General features: G+C 38.5%; 1 protein-coding gene across 3 annotated transcripts in view; it reads left to right on the top strand.

Moving 5' to 3' along the window:
• LOC114031534 (fibronectin type III domain-containing protein 1-like) overlaps positions 1-25132 on the top strand; it is a 121883-nt gene that overhangs the window by 23916 nt on the left and 72835 nt on the right. For all 3 annotated transcript variants that reach the window (XM_027846667.1, XM_027846669.1, XM_027846668.1), the window contains exons 2-4: positions 12681-12875; positions 16499-16585; positions 17311-17379. In XM_027846667.1, coding sequence (XP_027702468.1) covers positions 12681-12875; positions 16499-16585; positions 17311-17379 — 351 coding nt within the window. The remainder of the gene's footprint in view (positions 1-12680; positions 12876-16498; positions 16586-17310; positions 17380-25132) is intronic.

Here is a 25132-nt window from a genome sequence, read left to right on the forward strand (position 1 = left end):
AATGGAGCTGGATTCTATGGACTCTAAGGTCCATTCTAGCTTTTATTATCTATCAATCTAAATCTCTATTTTACTTTGACTAAGAAATAGTCTTTTTTGTCTGGGGCATTAACATCATGAAGTATGAGATTCAGAAAAAAATTACCAGGGGTTTAAGTTTCATACATTTTCAATAGTTTCTGATAATTCCCAGAAGAATATATTTAAAAACATTTTTTCACTATAATAGAAACATATCTTTTTGTCACTTCCATACAAATATTCCATTTGCCATTTTTTAGATGACTCTATTGGGCTTTTAGAACTGAAGGAACAGTGTGAAGTACAAGAAAGTGCTTTGAGATTCATGGATGTATAAAATTAAAATGGATGCTAATAAAGTTTTAAAATTTATTTTTAAAAAACAAATCAGGTTTTTCATTTGAAGCTGGTATTGGGAGGCAACATGATTTATTGAAATGGGCACCAGATTTATAGTCAAGTGATTGTCAAGTTCTGGTTTTGACACTTGCTGATTCTTATCTGACCTTGGGCAAGTAATAACCTCTCTGAGCCTCAGTTTCCCCCTGCTTTACAAAACCGAGATAATAAAACTTTCAATACCAACCTCATAGAGTTGCTTTGAGAAAAGAAATTACTTTGCAAACTTTCAAGTCTTATATAAAAATCAGTTATTATTGCTATTTGACAAAATTTATTAATAAGAAATAGGCACTGTGGCATAGTAAGAAAAGTACTAGATTAATGATCAGAAGACCTGTGTTCTAATCTTAAACTCAGCTACTGACTGACTGTTTGTCCCTGAGCACATCATCTCACTTTTAAGAGCCTCAGTTCCCTCATCTGAAAGATGCAGATTAGGGGAATATGTGGATACCATTTACCTAGATTTTCAGCAAAGCTTTAGAAAAGAAAATACCTTGTACTATTTTTGTGGAGAAGATGGAGAGATGTGGGCCTGATAACACAATTCAGTATATTTAAAATTGATTGGATGGATTGACCCAAGAGTAGTTGTTAATCATTCCTTTTTAACCTGGAAGAAGGTCCCTAGGAACAGTGCTTGTTTTTATTTTTTTTAATCAATGACTTGGATGTAGTTGTAGATGTCATGCCCGTTAAATGTACAGTTGATACCAAGCTGGGAGAGGCAAGATTTGTAGAGATCTTAACAGGCTAGAATATTGGGAGGAATTGAGTAAGATGAAATTCATTGAAGATAAATGGCTTTGGCCTTCTGCTGGTCAAAATCTTTATCAATGACCTGGATGAAGGCATAGGTAATGGTGCGCTTACCAATGGCTTGGATGAAGGTGTGAAAGATGGCATGCTTATCAAATCTGCAGAAGACTTGAAACTGGGATTGGATATGTTGGATCAGGATCTGAATCCTGGTAGGCCAGAACAATGGTCCTAATCTAATAAGCTGAATACTTTTAGGGATATATGGGAAGCACTAGTGTTTGGTTTTTAAAAATCAACTATATTATTACAGAATGGGGTGGAGGCATGAATTGACAATGGTTTGTGTTGTGGAAGCTTATTAAAAATATTTTTAGTTTCTCTAAAAATATTAAGAATAATATTTTTCTCTAAAACTCTTTCCAGATGCTTGGGGAAAACCCCTTGGAAGGGTGGGTGAGATAGATCAGGACAAAAGGAAAAAGAGCTGTTTATTAGGTGAAAGGGAGGCAGCTAGTATTTCAATGGATGAAGACTTAAGTTCAGATGGCCTCATTTACTAGCTGTGTGACCCTGGGCAAGTCACTTAATCCTGTTTACCTCAGTTTCCTTATCTGCAAAATGAGTTAGAGAAGGAAATGGCAAACCATTCTAGTATCTTTGCTAAGAAAATCCCAAATGGGGTCAGGAAGAGTCCGACAGGACTGAAATGACTAAACAACAACAACAACAACATTTTGATTATCATCCTTAATCCATTGACCTAATTTTGCTGTTGTTCAGTCATGTCTGACTCTTTGTGGCCTCATTTGGGGTTTTCTTGGCAAAGATACTGGAGTGGTTTGCCATTTCCTTCTACAGCTCATTTTACAGATGAAGAAACTGAGGCAAATAGGGTTAAGTGACTTGCCCAGGGTCACACAGCTAATTGTCTGAGGTCAGATTTGAACTCAGGAAGATGTCTTCTTGACTCCAGGCCTGGTGCTCTATCCACTGTGCCACCTCACTGCCCCAACTGAAAATTTAACCTTGTCTATGTAAGAACTTTGCCTTTCCGCACTGTGGATATTGACTCTTCTAAGGGCAATCTAATCCTTCTATCCCATGAAAGAAAATACACCAGAGTCTATCCCAAAGGAAGTACCCTCTTCTATTCAAATAGAAGCACTCAGACCACTTCCTATTCAATTTAGGTTTTCAGTGTAGATCTATGGAAAGAGCTCCATTGATTTCTAGGAGAGCAGTCCAGGAAGGAGAGGGTAGAAATATAGTTGCTAAATTCTGAAATGTTATCCTAGGCTGTATTGTAAGATATCTTTTCCTGGTTCAAGATTCCCATAAATATTAACTGAAATTTTCTTGGAGGAAAAAGTCTTGCCAGGAGGAATGAGAGACTATGCCAGTTTGGACAACTTCCTCTCCAAGAAAAAAATGGTTTGGATATTAGGTTAATGAAAATTGTTTCTGGCAGAGAGTACACTATTAGTATTCATATTTTTTTTTCTTTGACAATGTGAAAAGATCTGGGCATTTTAGTGGATTACAAGCTTGGTATAAGTTAAAAATGTCACATTAAACAGGCCAAAAAATTAATGCCTTCTTAGACTGCATCCTACTATCCAGGAGGTGGGTGTGATATTTCCCTGGTAGACTTCCCTGCAGTGTTGTATGCAGGTCTAGGTACCAGATTTAAGATGGGCATTGACATACTGGAACAAGGTAAAAGTTGAGTGAGTGGGAGATAATATGCTAGGAAGGTCAATTGAAGGAAATAGGATTTTTATGTTGGAGAAAGCAAGATTTTGGGGGGAAATGATAGGGATGTGACTTCAAGAATTTGAAGGGCTGTCATATGGAAGAGGGATAGATTTATTTTGTTTGGGTCCAGAGGTCAAACTAGGAGCAGTGAGTACAACTTGCCAAGTGCCAGATTTCGGTTTGATTAAAGGGAAGAAACTTCTTTCTTATTCAGGCTTTCAAAAAATGGAAATGGTTGGTTTGAGAGCTTTATGGGTTTGCATGAAGCCTGGATGATGACAGTAGAGGAGATTCATTTTCAGGATTCATTTTAGATTGGCTTAGATCATCTGTAAGGTTGTTTTCAACTCTGAGATTCTATGGTGAGGAGCCTCCAAGGTCCCTTGAAGCTCTCAGGGCCAATGATTTTTGGTTTGAGGATTCAGTTTAATAAGCATTTATTAAATACTTATGACCTGAAGGTCATTGTGCTAAGTACTTAGATTATAAAGGTAAAAAATGGCAGTTCCTGCTCTTGAAGTATTTATAATGTAATGGGAGGGCGATAGTTGATGTTGTTATTGTAGTTCAGTCTTGTCTGACTCTTCATTTCCTTTTTGCTATTTCCTTCTCCAGTTTCATCAGGAGTACTCTACAATAATAAAATCACAGGTCCAGCAAAAAACAATAAAAAAAGAGTGAAGCTGTTTGTTGAAATTGGGATATAAAATAAGAGCTCACTCTTGTCATGAGGTAACAGGATTAAGTGGGAAGAATTTTCTTTAGGATTGAGAATTTGCAGAATGCTTTCATATTACTCTGGGATGTCCTAGAATTGGAGCCAGTTTAAAAAGACAAAATGGTACTTGATTACACAAGGTAAGGTCTAGGTAGCAGAGAAGAAACATGCTGGAATATGTATGACAGAAGTAAGATTGTGGGCCCCAGAGAAAGCATAACATACCAGATTTTCTGCTTTTATGACAGCCTCAAATTCTTTTCTTTAAAATGATAGTTATGTATATGTATTGTTGTTGTTCAGTTGTGTCTGACTCTTCATGACCCTATTTGGGGTTTTCTTGGTAAAGATACTGAAGTGGTTTTACTATTTCCTTCTGCAACTCATTTTACAGATGAAGAAACTGAGGCAAATAGGGTGAGGTGACTTGCCTAAGGTGATACAGCTCCTAAGTGTCTGTGACAGGATTTGAATTCAGGTTTTCCTGACTCCATAGTGCTTTGTGCACTGCTCTGCTTAGCTGGCAGAAGGTAATCTATTTCTGACCTGGTCCAAGGGATCTGGACTCTGTTCTGATCTTAAGCCTTTTCACAAAGTGTTCTAGGACATGGTTTTGATGATACCTGGTCTGGGGACCATAGGGAGGTTACGGCTAATTTTGGAAACAACAGAAGATTGATGTCCATTCTAGCACAGGTCTGAGAGATGGTAATAAAAATAGTTTTCATATACATATACACATATAAGTAAATATAAATAAATAAATACACACATACACACACACACACACACATATATATAAAACTTTAAGGTTTACCTTACTCTAATCCCATGTGAGATAGGGTAAGAATTATTCCCATTTTACAGATGAAGAACCTGAGCTTCAGCCAGTCAGACGGTGAGTTCCTAAGGTCATACAGCTAATTAGTGGAAAAACTAGAACTCAAACATAGATTTTCTGATTTGGGCACCAGATTTTCTTCTATGTTGCCTGTCAAGATCTGTAGGAGTGACTTTATTTACCTTTGAGAATACCCAAATCCATGATTTGGCCCTTGAATTAACTTGATCTTTCAAGATTCCTCTAGACCAAATCTGAATCTCTGAGGCTGACCAGAATGAGACTGGTCATTCAGAGTGGGGAGTCAGTTACTCTTTTTGTATTCTTACTTTTTATTCCTACTCTATCTGAGTCAATCAGTCAAGAGATATTTTTATTGACCTCTTTTTTTTTTTTGGTGAGGCAATAGGGGTTAAGTGATTTGCCCAGGGTCACGCAGCTAGTAAATGTCAAGTGTCTGGGGCTAGATTTGAACTCAGGTCCTCCTGACTCCAGGGCTGGTGCTCTATCCACTGCACAACCTAACTGACCCAGAGATATTTTTATTAAGTACCTACTATTACAGAACCTGAGTTCAAATCCAGTCTTTGATACTTCCTAGTTGTGTGACTCTGGGTAAGTCACTTAATCCTATTTGTCTCAGTTTCCTCATCTGTAAAATAAATTGGAGAAGGAAATGGCAAACCCCTCCAGTCCAAGAAAACCCCATGTGGGGACATCTGAAATGACTGAACAACCAAAAATGTACAAGGCGTTGTACTAGACCCTAGGCTCTAGGAAGACAAAAGTGAAACAGCCCCTGATCTCAGGAAGCTTATTTTCTATGGGAAGGGAGAAATGGTATATAGATCTATATGTTCAGGATATATACAAAGTCAATAAAAGGCACCATAGTGGATAGAGCTCTAGACCTGGAGTCAGGAAGACTTGAGTTTAGATATGGCCTCAGACACTTACTAGCTGTGTGACCCTGGGCAAGTCACTTAACCCTGTTTGCCTCAGTTTCCTCATTTGTCAAACGAACTGGAGAAGGAAATGGCAAATTACTCCAGTACCATTGCCAAGAAAACCCCAAATGTAGTCATGAGGAATTGGGCATGACTGAAACAATTAAATGCACGCACATGGATACACACACACACATACACAGAGGTAACTCTGACAGGAACAACATTAACAGCTGGTGGAATCAGAAAAGTCCTCACATGGTGGTGCTTGACCTAAGTTTTGATAGAAACAAGGGATTTTAAGAGGTGAGGAGGTGGTATGGGAGAGAGCCAGTAAAAAGGCATGGAAAGGGGATTGGAGAATTCCATGTGAGTAACAACAATAAGTCTGGTCTGACTGAAGAGTAGGGTGTAGGAAGGAGAGGAGTAATAATGTATAAAGGAGAGGAGTATAATGTCTGTAAAGGCAAGTTGAGGCAAGATTGTGAAGAACTTTGAAAGCCAAGCTGTTTATATTTGATTCTAAAGGCAATAGGGATCCATCTGAATTTATTGCACAAGAGAGTGACATGGTCAGACATGCATTTTAGGAAAACTCACTTAGACTTGAGGCAGAAAGACCTGTCAGTAAGCTGTTGCAATAGAATAGGAAAAAGCCAATGGGAGCTTAAATGAGATAGTGGCCATCTGAGTGAGTAGTAGGGGACAGAGCTAAGAATGTTTATTGGATCATAAACATAGAGCTGGATAGGACCTCAGAGTCAATGTTATTATCCAACATGAGGAAACTGAAGCACAGGTCGGGGTGCTCTGACATAAGTGACCCTCCAGGGTCAACTATAAAATCTTCTGTTTCACATTCAAAGCCCTTCATAACAGGCCTGCTCTCAACCCCCCAAACACATTTCCTCCAGTCTTCTTACACTGTGCCACGCACTCTGTGGGTCAGTGGTACTGGCCTCCTTGGTACATCCCATCTTCTGCCTTGGCATTTTCTCTGACTGTCCCCTATGTCTGGAATTCTCTCCTTTTTCATCTCTGCCTCCTGGTCTTCCTGGCTTCCTTCAAGTCCCAGCTAAAATCCCACCTTCTACAGGAAGCCTTTCCTGACCCCTCTTAATTAGCGCCTTCCCTTTTTAATTATTTGCGACTCATTATATATGTAAATTTTTTTGTATGTAGTTGGTTGTATATTACCTCCCTCCTGTTAGATTGTGATCTCCTTGAGAGCAGGGATTGTCTTTTACCTTTCTTTGTATCCCCAGCACTTAGCACAGTGCCTGGCACATAGTAGGTGCTTATAGATGTTTATTGACTGACTGACTCCAAGAGGGAGCTCTTGACAAGTTACCTTTATTTTCTTGGCAAGTATGAGGTGAGGTCCTAAGCTACGAGAATGGGAGGAAGAGGTGGTATAGGAGGCTTAGAAAATTATTTTTCTAAGAAAAAGCTATTAATAATAGCTTCTGGGGCAGGGATGGAGAACCTGTGGCCTTAAGGCGACATGTGGCCGGCTAGGTCCTCAAGTGCTGCGGCCCTTTGACTGAATCCAAACTTCACAGAACAAATCCCCTTAATAAAAGGATTTGTTCTGTAACCCTTGGACTCAGTCAAAAGGCCACACCCACGGACCTAGAGGGCCACATGGTCCTTGAGGCTGCAGGTTCTCCACCCTTGGATCTGGGGTGAAGAATCAGTTATGAAGTAATAGGAGTATTGCCTTGCTACCGTGGGGGTTCATTTTAGATTAGATAATATAAGTTTGAAGTAGATTCAGTCATTCTAATTCCATGATGTCTTCCAATTCTGTTCAGTAACAACAGAGTAGGATTGAAGGAGGCAGATGATACTTTGGAATAATCTAGGCTTGGGATTTGGCACGGCATAATTAGTGACAAGATAAGTGAGTAACAGAAGGCATGAAAGAGTAGAGAATAGTGTAGGTTGAACTAGTTCACTTTAGGGAAAGTTAAAAAAAATAGCGCTACAGTAAAGGACCAGTTGAGGTTAGTTAATAGAAATTTTTAGTGGAGCCAATCAACATGGTTGTCTGGTTACTGTAGCTGTCTTTGGTAGCATGGGGGTAACGAATCAGGAATAGGAATGGAAGGTAGGAAACAGGCAAGATAGATTGTAAGCTCCTTGAGGGCAGGGACTGTCTTTTGCCTCTTTTTGTATCCCCAGTGTTTAGCACAGTGCCTGGCACATAGTATATTTAATAAATGTTTATTGATTGATTGATGTGAGTATTGGTAGTACAAAGGGGCAAGAATTCAAGAGAAGAGGACAGTGTAGAGTTGAACTATTTAAGTACAGGGTGAAGGTTGGGAAAAAAGAAAAGTGAAGTTGGAGATTGCAGACTGAGCAACCCCTAATTACAGCCCAAATTAAAACTTTTTTTTTCTCAAAAAAAAAAAAAGACTATAAAATGACCCTTTAATGTCTCAGGGTTTCATATCAGTAATTAGCGGCTGGCTTCTGTGATAAAATGTTGGCCACACCAGGCAGGTAATGATCTCAACTGGACCCAGCATCACCTAACCTGGTGATTTTCACACTTAACATTCCTTGGTAGTACCTTGTCTTTTGCAAATGTATCAGCAAAATCATCAAAGGGTCACGCTGATATTATTTTATGCAGGGTCCACCATACAAGGTCTGGATAACATTGACTGTGGGGAACCACAATGATAAAGTGAAGTAGCTTGAGGCCCAGCAGACTATTTCCAGGTGCCCAGCCCTGTCTGGAGAAACTGAGCATATGTCTTTCTTGAATGGGTGGGGATGGGGAAAAATCCAGGGAGGAAATTCTTCTTTTTATTTAACCTAAATCCCTTATGCTGCAGCTTAAACCCATTTCCTCATTTTGCTTCCTCTGGAGAAAAAGAACATCTGGTAACCAAATGAGTAGACAATAACCTGTCATGTACTCTAGTCTTCTTCAGCTACCTCCCACCCTTTTCTGTATCAAGTTAAATGGTTCCACTTGCATCTTAAGATCCCCTCTTTTGCAGTTCTTTTTTCTTTAGAGAGCCAGCTATCAGAGTGTTAAAAGGTGCTCCTAGTAGTGTTTGCCTAAGACAAGCAGAACATCCAACGAGAATTTGTGATTTCAAATGGGAACCCCATATCTAAGGTAGATCATTTGCTTTTTATCTGTATCCTCAACATAATCCCTGTGCTAAAAGGTGGATTGCTGTCTATAACTTAGAAGATAAGTCTCAGAGAGTTGTGTGAGGTCCACAGACATTAGGTGACTTGCCCATTCATGCTCAGCTAGCGTCAGAGGAAAGATATGTGTCCAGTTCTCCCTTACTCCAGGACCAGAACTCTGCTAGTACATTATGCTTTCCCTCAAGAAGAATTAATTCTAAAGGAGATTCTGTTGTTTTTGTTGTTCAGTTATTCAGTTGTCTCTGACTCTTTTCGTGACCCCATGGACTATAGCACACAAGCCCCACTATCTCCCAAAGTCTGTCCAAGCTCATATTTGTTGCTTCCATGACACTCTCTATCCATCTCAACCTCTGCCATTCCCTTTTCCTTTTGCCTTCAATCTTTCCCAACATCAGAGTCTTTTACAATGAATCCTGTCCTCTCATAATATGGCCAAAGTATTTAAACCTTCCAGTGAATAGTCTGAATTAATTCTTCAAGTATTGACTGATTTGATCTCCTTGCTGTCCAAGGGACTCTCAAAAGTCTTCTCCAACACCACAATTCAAAAGCATCAATTCTTCGATGCCCGGTTTTCCTTATAGTTTAACTCTCACAGCCATACATTGCTACTGGAAAAACCATCACTTTGACTATATGGATCTTTGCTGGTGAGGTGATATCTCTGCTTTTTAGTATACTGTCCATATTAGCTACCTAAAGAAGATAAACAACTATAATTACATTGGGATGGACATTCTACCTTAACCTTCCAGGCTTGTTCAAATCAACAAGCATTTATTAAGCTTTATGTGCCAGGACTTTGTTGCATTCTTTTATAATCTCCCAACATGACACAATGCCAACCCCCAAACTGCATTAGTGACTGCATGATTTTATAGTAAAAAAAAAACAAACCAAAAACCTCAACAACAACAAAGCCATGTAGGTCTTCAAAATAAAGGTGAGAAATAGAGGGAAATGTCATGCTTCTGGCAATGAAAGCAAATTTTTCATCAAACCATCTCCTATCAGGCAAATCTACACCTGCCTAAAATGCTTTCCTCCCAGAACCATGTAAGTAACCTTCAGTACCCATAGAGGGGTGTTGTCAGTTACTTTGACAAGAGTTCACCTCAGGCTAAAAGGATTGAGAAGGAAAGAAAGGGACCACAGGGAAGGTTGGCTTTTGCCCAGTTTCTTCCCATTTCCTTTCTGGTTGGGCTAAGTGTTGATAATGTTGGGTAAGAATCCTGTCTGGGAAGTCAGCTTCAAACATCAAGGTTGAAAAGATAGTCTTTAAAAAAAAGTGGCTATTGATAGATTTTGTTTACTTGTTTGGGAAAATGTTATTCACATGTTGCCACATGGACTAACCTGCTTTGTGAAACAAGAAACTTAAATTCATTTTGACTTTATGAATAGGTACAGTATATGGAGGCCTTCATGGTATGATTTCAGGGGCCCTAAAAAGGCCCTGATACTCCCAAAATACTTCCACCATTCATATTGCTCAAGTTTCAGATCTTGTCATTAAAGATTCATTTTGTTTGTTTAAGGCTTTTTATGCAGGTAAAATGCAAATATCTCTAGGAGAGTTGTCTTTGAAACCTTATTGATTATACGTATCTTGGTATGAAAGCATTCCTAAGATACCTTTCTGAATGAGTTCACTGAGCACTGAGTAGTAGAGGGTAGTTTTAGAATGTATAGGGAAATGTGAGAAAGAGGCCATACGTGAAAGGGGAAAAAGGTTCAGAAAGAAAGGATGTAAGAACCAAAAATAGACTTTAGTTTCTTCATAGTTTGGCATAGGTCAGCTCTGGCCAAATTGATTAGCTTTCAATTGATACAATAAATTGGCAAGGTCACTAATGGCAAATTTCTTTAAGAAGGTAATTTATGTGGTATCAGGGACATCCATTCTGTTGTCTTTATTTTAGAGTGAAAGTAGGATTTGTTTCCTTTTGTTTTCCAAGTGCTATAAAGGCAACGACTGAGCCAAATTGTCAGTAGAACAGTTTGACACCATTTCAGATGAACCAGGGCACTGATTACTTATTAGTAATTACTTATTATTGATACAAAAACCAAGTTATTTCTGAATTAGGATAAACAGAAGCAAATAAAACAATGAACTCTGTTAGGAGGTATGTGTGGGACATTCAGGTTTGGGGAATTAGGCAGTTTTGAATAGCCAAACTGTTTCTTATTAGGCCCAGACTTGTTTCTTCCTTTTATTTGATCAGTACCAGTAGTCCAGATGGTTTTGAATGATGCTAAATGGCTCAACTCCTTTTTTGGGGGGAAGAGGGAATGTTGTCTAACCTTTTGAGGTTAGATGCATTCCTGGGTATGGATTGTAATGTACCCTGTCACAGTGAAAGATAAATCCAGCAGCTATAAAGAGAGAAAAAAATTGGCAAATTCGTGAATTATCCCATTATCAAAAGCTAATTATTTGACATAGGTGGATTCTGTGTTGTTTACAGGCTAAGTGTTGAATTCACAATTATGTTTGAATTAAACACGTTACATTTCATGACAAAGCCAATCTCCTTCAATTTTCTTGTGCAAACGCTTCTGATCAAGGCATGATGTTTCACTTTCAAAATAGAATTCAATGGTAAGGAAAAGGATTATTCATGAATTTCCATCCCCCTCCCCCCACTTTTGCTCAGCAACCCATATACTTATATATATAATTTCATTAGTGGATAATAGTGTTACCCATGCCATTGAGTAGACATTCTTTATCTAAAAGCTTCAAATATCATCAAATCTTTCTGTCACTTGGTAGTTTCTTTGATCAGTGGTCTCAAAAAGTGCTTCACTTTTAAAGACAAAAAGCTGACTTTTGAAAAGAATAACCAGAATTTTTTAGTTTTTAACTGTATTTCAGAAACATTTACTAATTAAATTCAGTCCTCTCATTCAGTGTTAAAAATCATTTACCCCATCATGTTTCCATCCCTTAACATAATGTGTGTGCCATCATATATCAATCCTTTTCCCCTTCTTTTTCTGTAAATGTTACTAATTTAAAATCTTTTATTTAAAACTCTCTGTTTTATTGAGTGTGAATTTTTCTTTGATGTGAGTGCCTTATGTTCCACAATAGTAAGCATCAGATGCAGACTGCCAGAAAGTTGATGGAGCATAACTTGGCCATTTAATGTCCTCCTTTTGCATTGTTATAAATTACTAGTCACAGTCTATTTTGTTAAAATTAATTCCATTTTAGTGACTCCTTTTTAAGCATTGGGAAATGGTTTGGAGGCTATCAATTTATAATTCAAGCTATATTCTGTTGTGCTTATAAATTATCCTTTTGTCTTCTTCAGAGTCAAGAGGGTTGAACCTTGAAATCAGGTATAAAATGAAGAATCAGATCGCTTCCCTTGAGTTGCTGGCATCTTAGTCTGTCTCTTCATAAAAAAGAATTTTTTGAATATTTCCATGTCTTAACCTTGAATTCAGTAGCTTTTCCTCACTAATTATGATAGAATGGCATTATTCTTCTTAGATTAAAACAAATACTCCTAAACCACCAGCTTTATCACTCAAATCCTGCTATTGCTTTAAAATGTTTACTTAGAGTGTGTCTCTCTATACATACATATATGTAGCCAAAAAAATATGCAAAAGTGTTAGTTCATCATTTTTGTTTTTTGAAAAAAGGATCATCACAGAGAGGGAGAATGTGTAGTTTTTTTTTGATTTGCCTTTTGTTTTTAAAACTTGTACCTACAGCTGGTTAGTATGCTTATGGGCTTATTGTGTTTGTTTTCCTATTGTGGTTGTGAAGAACTAATAACTGAACATTACTGTATTTAAAATTCTTTGATTCCCTTGCTTTTAAAGGTATTTTCAAAATGGTATAATTTTAAATACAGGGTGTCCCAAATGTATTAGTGCAGCTTTAAGCTTTTAATAGCATTAAGACTCTTGGGACCCATTGTAGATGGTCACTGATTACAGCCCTGGCCTCTGAAGGCAGTTATTCATTTACCCTGATTAATAGTCATTGTGCCAAACTTCGTGTTACTCTAAGTTGATAGTTACGCTGTTTGCATAGTTGATCACCCTCTGAAGCCAAGGAATGTGAGACTGCAGTCCACTAAGAGGGGCCTGAAAGTCACGTGGGAACCACCCAAAGAGGCAACCATTAGACCTGTGGAGTATTACAACATTGCCTATGGGAAGTCACTGAAAAATCTTAGCTACATCAAGGTGAATGGTGATACGCACTCCTTCCTTATTGAGGATGTGGGTAAGTGACACAATGGTCTTGCTTTCCCAAAGTCCACTTTTGGTGGTCTGAATGATTCAAACATGATGTACGTATAATGATTGTTGATGTAATACAAGGTAGCCTACAGTTAAAGAGGAGGGGATTTCAGCATTAGTGACCTGATGGCCACTTCAAACTCTTCTGGCCCTCTTACTGGTCCTCTTGTACAAGCCATTTTACCTCACTATGTTTCAGCTTTTCACGTATTCATATTAGCTAATGTTTAGGGTAAACCTAATAACTATGCCAAGTTTAGGTATATCTTCAAAATGCTTTATTTCAGACACACAAATTGAAATATTATCAATTTTATATTTCAGAAATTATGAATTCTGTGTATTCAGGTATAGTAAAGATGGCATAATGAGGCAAGTATGATATGTAAGTAATATCTATCAAAATAAAAATTCAGCTTAGTTATAGACCACCGCTCTGTGTATTCTCTGCTTCCCTCACTGAAATAATGTGAAGCTTCATCATCAAATGATTCCTGTAAATTATATGTAATTACAAGGTCATTGAAGAATTATTTCATAGGGACTTTTCGGAGATATAAGCCAATAATGTGCATAAGCCTATAAAAATTTGTCAACTCAAGAAATTTAATAGCTTATTTTTGAAATTTTAATTAGAAAATTAAAAAACCTGCTTATAACTGAGAACTACAAGAAATGACTTTCTGCAGAATGGCTGAAAATTCATAAGGTTTGTTCACAGTAGTTCACAATAGGCTATTTTCCTTCTCAACTGTAATTCATGAGATTTGGAACCCCTTAAATTTTGGCAAAATGCCTACAGTTTAAGTTCTACAACATTCTAAATATATCTTAAATGAAATCATAGAGTTATAGTTTTGAATACAGTCTGTGGGCAGGCTTCTTGATTTCCTTGAATTTCTTATTGCCTTGGAAGCCATTTATTCTGAAACTTCACCCACTCAAATCATCTTCGAGTAAATACCTTGTCAACTTAAAGGAAGAAGCACTAATAGCCAAGAATAGCAGTGAAAATCAATCAATCAATGATAGCAAATGGCAAACCTCTCCAGTAGCTTTGCCAAGAAAGCCTCAAATGGGGTCAGAAACAACCAAGAAAAACGACTGAATGACGACAGCAATGTGTGCCAGGAGTCAAGTTCTTTGTTCTTGCCCTAGGTTTTCTTTGCTCCCTCCACCCTTCCTTTTGAAGCTCTCCTTCAGTTAAGTTATGGCCTTCATTTGGTTCTTAAGCATTCACTATTATTCACCTTATTTGTCCCACCATCAAATATTGAGATTTTTATTCATGGGATAATAAAGCAGGAAATCTGAAATACTAATTCCTTACACACATATCTATGTACATACACATATATTCATCCCAATTTACAAAGGTTTTCCTCACAATATTCTGCTAGGTAGTTAACAAAAGTGTCATACCCCCACTTTATAGCTGAGGAAACTGAGCTCAGAGAGGTTAAGACACTTGTCTTAGGCCACATGACCATGAGATGTTAGAGCAGAGATTCAGTCAAGTCTTTAGGCTCCAAGTCTAGTGTTTCATCTAATCTGCCATCTTGCCTTCTGGTAATGGAAAGGTAAGAAGCTTTAAATTGTTCTCATCCTAATTCCAACTAGGAATGCATTCATTTTACTCTGGTACTTATTTCAAACATCTGTTATACTGAGGTTCTATGGAGGGTTTTACCTTGAGTAGACACATCTCTTCCAACAAGTATCTTATTTAGCATTTGGTTGAAGGCTTTACAACTTTGAATTAAATGAAATTTAATCATTGTGGAGCCTGAATAGCATTTCCCCCCAAAGTACCCATTTTGTCTCACTTCTGTTGCCACTTGAGGATACTTTTTCCTCCCCGTTCTTTCCCGCAGGAAAACGGTGGCATTAAGATCTTGGCTTAAAGAGTGCTGGAATTTTGAATTGAAAACACCACTAGACTAACAGGAGGTAAAAAGGGCAAGCCAGTCATTCATTTCTTGACCATCCACTTTTTTTGGAGTTGTGTGTTTCAAAACATAAAAGCAAATCTCCTTCCCAGAATTGTTGTGGTTTGAGATTAATTGTGAGAAACCTCACTTTGGCTGTTGTTTGGCCATAGGTATCTTTTCTAGGTGTGAGGAAATGGATAAACCTATCAGTAAAGCAAGACTTATGTATCTTTTTAAATTTCAAGCTTGCTCAAACCAGGAGACTTCTGGGTTCAGAATGGAACTGGACCTTTTGGGATTTTGAATTTCATGGACAGCTCCCAAAATGCTGTAGAGGAGGAAATGCTTTTAAGCATGTATAAAGAGAGTTCCAAAGCTTTTTAAACAACAAATGGTTCTTACCAAGCAACTTTCTGATGAGCTAAGTTTAAGTCAATCAGAAACATGTGGATTAAATTTCCTTTGAAATACAAATAAATTTAAAGAGTGAAGAGAGAAAGTGCTTGACAAAGCATGATTTTGTGTTTTGTCTGAACGAAAAGCATTTGTAAATTAGTCCGAGAAATTGTGCCAAACCCCAAATGTCACTGAGCTCTACCCTGGCGAGTCAGAAATAATACCAACCCTGGAAACACTAAACATACCAGATGATGTCTACTGCATCTGTTGTTGCTGTATCCTCGGCTTGTCAACTAAAAGTACTCTCAGGGGAAATGATCCCCACATAGAGAGAATGGTTATTATTTCTTTTGACAAAGCTAAAATCCACTTCTCAAGCAAAACAAAACAAAACAAAACCTCAAACCTTCATCTCTTCTTCAAGCCTGTGATCTGTACCTTATTTAGAAAAGCAGTGATTGATCAGAATGCTACTAGGGCCTTGTTTTTTGAAATTGGAAGTCTAGTGGAGACATGTTTCCTGAATATTGTACTGCCAAGGTAGCTTAATATCCTTTCCTGATGCTAGAATATCTTGGGACTCAGCCAAAAATGGACAAATAAGCCGGACCATCTAACCTTTCCCAATGAACTCTGATCAAATAAGTGGAACCAAGTTTCACAATATGAGCGCTTCCTAAATATTGCACATTATTTTGTCTCCTTTTTATTGATATTTTCAAGAGACAGAGGGCAAATATTGTTAAAGGAGCATTTCTTCTTGCAATAGAATTCTGTGTTAATTCAGGTATTGTGATGAATGTTGCATATACGTCTGATCCCTAGAGATGGATTTCAAGTTCACTCACCTGTAGTAATGTGATATTTTTACTAAAATCTTGTGAAAATATTCTTTTGGAGTTCTGTGTTGGAATTTTTTGACCCTGAAAATTCAATGGAGAGAGTTCTTCCATTTTGCAAACTTCTTTTTTTCAACTTTTGAATTCACACGGAGAAGCTGCTAATATTCTCTGTCATGTAGATACAGATTTATGGCAATGTGTATGTATTTTGACATAAAGTAATTTATTTTTGAGGGCGTGGAGTCAGGTACACTTTCCTTATGTTTAGAACAAAGTAAGCCATCTCAATTGAAAATGATAAGCTGTGGTTAGGCTCCTCATTTAATTCAGTTTTTCAAGTTTTATTATAACATTTAAACTAAATGGTTAGTAAATCCAACTGTGTTGCTCCTGGAGATGTGAAACAGTGGCTTGATATAAACCATATGTTTCAGAGCCTGGGGTAGTGTACTTTGTGCTGGTTACTTCAGAGAACCACAGCGGAGTGAGTCGCCCCGTGTACAGAGCTGAAAGCCTGCTTGGTAAGTCTTCCCAGAATTGGAGGTTGTCTTGGGTCACCTAGATTGGAAATGGCAATAAGCCTTCCCTGCTTCCTTAGGGTCATCGTGAAGGCTGAATTTTTTTTAGGAGGGTTAAACAAGTCAGCAGTAAGCTTGGAGGTCGAGAACCATATTATAGACACTCTTCTTTCCCTTAGAATATTTGAAATAGAGAGCTGAGTTTGTTTGTTTTTCCTCCGAATAACCTGTACATATTATATATTAAGTGAGTATATATTAAGTTATGTGAGTATATATTAAAATGAGCATATATTAAAATAAACTATATAGCTGAGTTTATAGGGACTGAAACTATTATTTCATTGGTAAGGGGAGCTCTCAGGCAAGGAAATTCCCACATCAATGCAAGTTGATATCTTCTCTGAACCTTAGAATCTCAGAGAGTTGCCTAGAGCACTCAGAGGATATGTGACTTGCTCAGGGTCACATAGCCAGGATGTGTCAGAGACAGGATTTGAACGCAGGCCATATTGTCTTTGAGATTAGCTCTCTGCCCAATAGGCCCTACTGCCTCTCCATTGCTGAGTGACGTGAAATATATATATATCTCAGTATAGCAGACCCATCCTTTGCAATCCACTTCTCAACAATATAATTTAAACATATATTAAGGAGGGAGTGACATGTGGAAAAGCCAAGTTTCCTTTTTTTCTCCCTAATTTTCAAGTTGCATTTTCCTAATTTAGGAGGTGAATGGATCAAGATTGATGGTTTTGCCTTTAAGGGTCCAGAACCACTTAATGAGACCATGACAGGTACTATTTGCTCATTTGGTTCATGTCTCCACTGAAGCACAATCTGCCAAGAGGATTGTGCTTCCCGTCACACACATCCTCTTACAAACATTTCATTTAGTTCCCATTGCTAAACTAACACACGTGTTGCACATTTTTTTGATCAATCTGTTTTTGCGCCTGATGTACCAAATTGCAGCAAATGTTGTCAATCTGTGATTGTCTTTCATGTTCTTCTGTGTGGAAATGTCTGAGTCTCTATGTTTGTTCCAAAATTCTGGTAACCATTGACATGTGCTACTCAAATATGGTGGTTGAGATGGTTCTATGGACACAACCAGAATGTATTTACTTCTCAGGCCAGTAAGTGGTGTAAATAAGTAAGTGGCATCCAGGGGTAATGGCTTTAAAGGGCAAATCCATTGCCTCAAAACTGCCTTTGTTAAGAGGATGTTCTGGAGAACACCCCTTCCATCTCCACTCCATATTTGCTCATTGCTTATCAATGTCTATTGGTGATGATGTTATTTTTCCCTCTAGGGAGAAATGCTGAGATTTCTGTTGTGTTTCTTGAGTTTATTTTAATGATAGTGTAAGAACAGTACAAAGTACTTGCAGTTTTTTTTTTCAGAATGTGGTTGGTTAGTATCTTGAAGGGAATTTTGTGGAGGGCCACATTTTAGTTTTGTGTATTATATTTCTTGATAAACTCAATGTGACATTGTTTGTGAAGAGAAGGTGAGTATGTAAAAAAAAAAGCGAATCAATAACATTTTCTTTTTGGCTCAGGTTTTGCCTTTCTGAGTAGTTTTCAAAGCCTTTTCCAAATGAAAAAGGAGACAGCAGAAAGAAGGAAGTTTTGAAAGGAAGTTAGTTTGGGGGGCAATGGGAATAAATTCTGTTTTAAACATTTTGAGCTTCTGATGATGGCAGAATATCCAAGGGGAAATGTCTTGTAGGCCATTCAGAATGAGGCCCTAGAGCTGAGAAGAGGGGTGAAGGGTAGAACGCTAGTTACCAAAGTCAGTTACTCAGGTGATACCTGTAGCGATGGGAGTCGGTTAGTTCACTGAAGGAGAAAGTATAGAGACAGAAGAGTAGATGGCAAGGATGAAAGCTTCAGAAATATTATAGTTAGGGAGAGGGTGGTATTTTGAGTATCTACTATTTGTAACGTGTGAGATGCTGAGAACACAAAGACAGGGTTTTTATTAAGTCAAGGAGGTGACAGATAAAGAGACGTTGGTACACAAAAAAGGGGTCTATTCCATGGGAACAATTGGAATGGGTTGTAATGGGGAAGTATGAGGGAGAACAAAAATGGAAGAATCTCTCTAGGCTGATGAGTATTTGGAATAAAGTAGAGAAGTTTTGTTTTTAATTTTTTGATTCTAAATTCACTTTCCAAAGAAATGAGGGAAAACAAAGGAAAATTATGTGGAAAAACAAATTTAGAAGGCAAAGAAGCCAGAGTATTTGTGAACATACAATATAATTCAGGATTAGAAAGTGACAAAGATGGAAGGAGGCACCAAGAGGAGAGAGAAGTAGGAGCAGCAAGAAAAAAGGGAAATGATGGCAGAAATGGTTTAGAAAAGGGAGTCATGTAGAAACCAAGGAGAAGTGAGGTACAGGGCTAAACTGGGTCAAAGACTTAATAAATGTAAAGAAATTGGAGACAGTCCAGTCCATTGAAATGTTGCATGCTACTATTTAAGGAATTTAGGTGTAGGTCCTAGAAGACCTGAAGAGAATTATTCTCTTAATTAAGAGAATAGAAACAAACTGTACTTACCTTTAGAATTAATAGGAAGGTAGATAAAGTGTGTGTTAAGTACTTACTCTGTGCCAGGCATTGTGCTAAGCATCAGAGATTTAAATACAAGCAAACAAGACAGTTCCTGTCCTCAAGGAGCTTACATTCAAACGGTGGACGGGGTGCTGGCAAAAGGATGGAGCAAGGATACCCTCCAGGAATTTCCATTTGAATGGGGAACTACAACTCAAAAGGAGTTCTGGAGAAAGGTGGGGCAAGGGTACCCATGAAGGGGCATGGTGAAGAGACTGTGAGAAGAGGCATGGAAGCCTGGGTCCTGGCAAGATAAGGCAAAAGACTCACTTATCATCATACATATCTGGCCTCGCTTACTTTAACCCTGTTTGAATTTTATGCTTTGCTTTTAGGTTTCATGTTTACTTTTATTTTCCTTCTCATGTAGCTCTCTGGGGAAATTATTTTTAGAATAGCAGTTTTCTTGTTTTTCTAAGACAATTAATTCCTTATGCATTCTTTAGAACAGTTAATGTGGTTGCCATCTTGCTGAGTGAGCTTGGGTTACAGAAATTCTGGGAATCAAGGATGTGACAGTCATGTTACCCTGACTAGCATGTAAGCTTATTGAGAGTAGGGTCTATTTTTTCATCATTCTTTGTATTCCTCCCAGAACTTATCCAAGTGTAACATGTACTGTAAAGTAGACACGCAAATTTGCTGAATGATTATCACTTGCTTTCACTTAGTGTGCTTTGTTGTTGAGTCTTATTCAACATGCACGACTCTCTGTCACCCCATTTTTGGCAAAGATAATGGAGTGGTTTGCTATTTTCTTCTGCAACTCATTTTACAGATGAGGAAACTGAGGCAAACAGTGTTAAGTGATTGCCCAGGGTCACACAGATAGTGAAGTGTCTGAGGCTGGATTGAGCACAGGTCCTCCTGACTCCAGGGTTGCTACTCTATCCACTTGCCACCTAGCTGCCCTAGGAGTGTGGGGGGTCCTACGTTCACTTAGTGTAAACCAATATAAATCCTTTTGATGCTTTAGTAAGACAGAGCATATTTGGGAGTACCCAACTATTGAAGGTAACATTTTACTTGCCCTTTTTAGAGCTTTTCTTTTCTTTTCTTAAAGAAATTGACAAGAGAATGCTAGTTAAAAATATTTGCAACACATAGTGTAAGGCAGACCTTAGATCCAAGTCAAGGGTGTTCAGAATGTACTGATCGGAGGGATATGCCTCTTTAGCCAACGTATGAATAGGACATTTTGTTGTTGGGATAATTTATTCAGAATTGTCACCGTGATCATTTTCACCTGAACCTTTCTTTATGGGACTTGGAAAATATGCTGTGCTAGCATCCTGTCAGCTGTTTTGAGGTATGTGAATTCTGTCCATTCTTTAAGGCATTTTGGATGCCAAATATCTATATTGAGAGATTTATTAGGAATCCTGTCTCATAAATCAGACATTATTGTTGGCAACTGGTACAGTGCCCAACATTCTTGGCTCTAGTTCTTTGAATGTGCCATATTTCTCCTTGTGTTTTGTCTGAAACCAAGGGAAAAACGTTCCCTTATTATTCCAGAAGTGGTAGTGATAGAAACAGCATTTGTTAAGTGCTTCCTCTGTGTAGAGTATGGGGGATACAAATCCAAAAGTGAAGCAGCTGCTGCCCAGCTAGGTGATCGAGTGGACAACATGTTAGACGTTGGGTCAGGAAGACCTAAGTTCAAATCTTGCCTCAGATACTTATAAGCTGTATGAGCTATTATTCTAAAAAGGAGAGACAATATGTGCGGAGATGTGGTGTCAGAGGGGAATGTTTTGGTTTGGAAAGTTGCAGGGATAGTGAGAGGATCCAGAAGGGAGTAGTACCCTATCCAGTAACAATGGCAGCATTGATTTATTTGTAATTCCAGAGCTGGATGGAAAGTATGCCAATAGGCTCAATGGAGAGAAGATAGCTCAGGTGTAGACTTAAGCATTACTGGAGCCAGCCTATGTATAGAGTGGTTCCTAAGAAAGGCATTCGTCAACCAGGGCATCACAAGACTGGGGTGAAGTTTAAAAGTTGAGTGCATGACTCTCTGTGACCCCATTTTTTACTTTTTTTGGGGGGGTGAGGTAATCAGGGTTAAGTGACTTACCCAGGGTCACACAGCTAGTAAGTGTCATGTGTCTGAGGCCAGATTTGAACTCAGGTCCTCCTGACTCCAAGGCTGGAGCTCTATCTACTGCACCACCTAGCTGCCCCTTGTGACCCCATTTCTGGCAAAGATACTGGAGTGGTTTGCTATTTTCTTCTCCAGCTCATTTTACAGTGATGAAACTGAGGCAAAGAGGGTTACATGACTGCCCAGGGTCACACAGATAGTTAAGTGTCTGAGGCTGGATTTGAGTGCAGATCATCCTGACTCCAGGGCCAGTACTCTATGCCACTTAGCTGCCCCAGAAGTACAGAGGTCACTAGAGGACCTGGGCAATGGTGTAAAGCTCAAATAGAATCAGGGACACCAAACCATATATAAGGATCTCTGTAGGCGCATGTTGACTTAGAAAACCACATGCTAACATCTATGTTTTGTTGTATTTTTATTTATTTTCTTAAATATTTCCCAGTTACATTGTGTGGTAGGCCAATATTTCTGTTCTAGGGCATAATGTTTGGCCCATAAATGTCTTCCTTATCAATTCTTAAGAGTTATGCCAAGCAATTTGGGGGCTATTTGGGTTATAATTATAGTTCTATCCAGACTAAAAGTACAAAAAACTCCTCCCTGTACATTTCCCAGTGAAAGAGCTTCATTTCTTTTTGCGAGATTATGTGGTAAAAGGCCTATAGCCAATGGGCCAGTCTTACAGGCATGGACACATACCAGTAAGAGTTGCTTCAGCTGTGGGAAGTGAAGGCAGAACTGAGAGGAGAATTTCACAGGTTTTACTGACTCACGGGTAGGGGAGAGCCTCGGACTTTCAGAGTTCTGGGGTTATAGGGGAAGGGTAATGGGATAGCAGCATACAACTGAGAATCATTTCATGGCATGCAGTAGGAGAATGAGACACATTGTACCAGAACACTTTAGAGTTAGTAGTGGTGGTAGGGATGGGACCAGAATCTCCAGCCCTGGATTTAGAACCAAGAGATGTGGTTTTAAGTTTTACTTCTGCCACTCATCAGCTATAGGAATATGGTGGAAAGTCTTTGGGGCTTAGTTTATTTATCAGTGAAATGAGGAGGTGGAATTATATAATCTTCAAGGTTCCTTCCAGATTTAATAATCTCTGAGTCTTTAAGTATACACCTCGTGACCTCAGAGTACTGCTCTTCTATAAAATGGCTGAACTCTAAGGCCAGCTCTGGATTGTGGGGTATTTTATCCTGTTAAATGTTTCTTTGTTCTTATAATTCTTCAAGGCTTCAATGTGTCTCAAATTGTAGAGCCTCAAAATGAACACTGTACTCTGTACTAAAGGTTGGATTGATACTAAATTTAGTGGCAGGATTACTTGAGGATTCCTTTTGACTGCCCTAGAATCTCATCTTATCTGGAGGTAGATTTTTTTTTTTTTGGCTAGGCAATGGGGTTAAGTGACTTGCCCAGGGTCACACAGCTAATAAGTGTTATGTGTCTGAGGCTGTATTTGAAGTCAGGTCCTCCTGAATCCAGGGCCGGTGCCACCTAGCTGCCCCGGAGGTAGATTCTAAAGTCAGATGGCAAGGTGAAAATCCTTTAACTTCCACAAAGTCAAAATGACCCTCTCTCTGGAATAGATTTCTAAGATGAAAAGCCTCTGGCATCTTGAAACATTGTAGAAAAGCCAGCTCCACAGGTCTGATCTGAATCTATGGATTGCCTATAATTGGGTTGGGCTGCAGACTGAACTTTGACTGGAAGTCACTGCTGAGCCTCTATCCCCTACCACTCCATTCCCCAGCTTCTCCTTCCGCAAATGAGGTGAGGCATGCTAAGAAAGAGGCAGCAGCAAGCTTGGAGACCAGTCTACATCTTCACATCTGACTGACTCTTGGACATATACCATTGAGTGGAATGGCAATGAGCAGGACAGCTAGCTAATTGCTTACAGTTTTTATATATCATTTTTCTTTCTCCTTTGCTCTCTCTCTCTCTCTCTTTGCCCAGTACCTAGAGATAAATTTACATATATTAAATGTGGGTATGATAGAATTTCACTGTGTATTTTGGTTTATACATCTTATTCTCTCCTTTTTGGGTAGTTATATTAAAACTACAGTATGATATTTATTTTGTCCACAGTGACTCCTTTGTCTTTTTTGCTCCTGTTCTGTTAGGCACAGAGTTAGGCATCTCCACCAGCATCATCACTGTTAATATCATCAACCTGATCATGAATTCAATTCAACAAGTTTTTATTAGGTACCTCTCATGTATGTGCTCTGCTGGGTGTTGAGGATAGAAAGACAAAAGTGACACATTTTTTAAATCTACAGTGTGCACAAATGAAAATATCAAATGGATTTTGTTTAGTTCATGCCTCTTATGTAGAGTTGATGTCAGGATAAAACCTTATTTTATCACAGTATTTAATGGGAATCACAATATATGTTAGCCAAACTCTTTACTGTCTATGTATGTTTGGCTTAATGCATCTTGGTGAAAGTTACTGGCCTCACTGATATTTGTCACGTTTACAGGTTTCTGCTAGGTACAAACTATAAGGTACATTTGACAACTATAGTGGGGGATTAAAACATACATAGAGAATCATAGCATTTCAGGGTTAGAAATGACCTCAAAGGTCATCTAGTCCATCACTCTATTTGAGATAGGAATATTCTATAGAATATCCTCAATTCAACAAGCATTTACTATTTACTAATTGTAATTGCTATTATGTTCGACTAGTGATTATCCATTTCTACTTGAAGGTCTGTAGTATTATCACTAACTCCTGAGGCATTTTTGTATAATCTTTAAGTGCTAGGAAGTTTGCACATACACACATATTAACATACACATGTGTTAGCGGAACTGAAAAATCCAATATAATGTGGCTGCCCCCAAAGCTAATGCAATCTTACCCTGTCACTGAGAGACGTAGCTTCCAGGAATAAGGAGGTGAGTATTTCTCTTTACTCTCATCAGACCACATCTGGAGCATGATGATCAGTTTTAGGTGCCACAGTTTTAAAAGGATGTTGTTAAAATGGAAAGTATCCAGAGGAATTCAGCCCCAACGGTGAAAAGAGTTTAGTTCACGTTATATAAAAAGTAGTTGAAGGAACATGGAATGTTTAGCCTGGAGGAGAGAATGTTGGTGGGGTGGGGTGGGGTGGGGGGAGAATGGATAATTGCTGTCTTCAAGTATATGAAGTACTGTCATGGAAGAGGAATCAGACTTGTTTTGTTTGGCTTCAGAGGACAGGGCCAGGAGCAATAAGTAGACGTTGCAAAGAAGAAAATTTAGGCTTAACGTCTGGAAAAATCTTTCTAACAATTAGAACTTTCCAAAGCAGAATTGGCTGCCTCAAGAAGTGGTGACTTCCCTTTCATTTGTGGTAAAGACCAGATGACTATCTGCCAGGTTAGCCATAAGAGTGATTCATCTTTGGTGTGGGTTGCACTAGATGGGGTCCCTTCCAGGGCTCAGATTTTGTGATTCTGGGATTTTGTGTATACACATACATTGATGTTGAGTCATTTTGGTCATGTCTGACTCTCTGTGACCCCATTTTGGGGTTTTCTTAGCAAAGATACTAGAGTGGTTTGCCATTTCCTTCTCCAGCTTATTTTACAGACAAGGAAACTGAGGCAAAGAAGGCTAAGTGACATGCCCAGGGTCACACAACTAGTCAGTGTCTGAGGCTGGATTTGAACTCTAGAAGATGAGTCTTCCTGATTCTAAGTCCACTGAGTCACCTAGCTGCCCAAGATACGTACACAGACATATATGAATGATGTACACTTGTTATTTCATCTTTGTAGAGATCATCCAATTATGTAAACTCCCT

Source organism: Vombatus ursinus, unplaced genomic scaffold, assembly GCF_900497805.2.
Source record: "Vombatus ursinus unplaced genomic scaffold, bare-nosed wombat genome assembly UNPS02015175.1, whole genome shotgun sequence".
NCBI lineage: Eukaryota > Metazoa > Chordata > Mammalia > Diprotodontia > Vombatidae > Vombatus > Vombatus ursinus.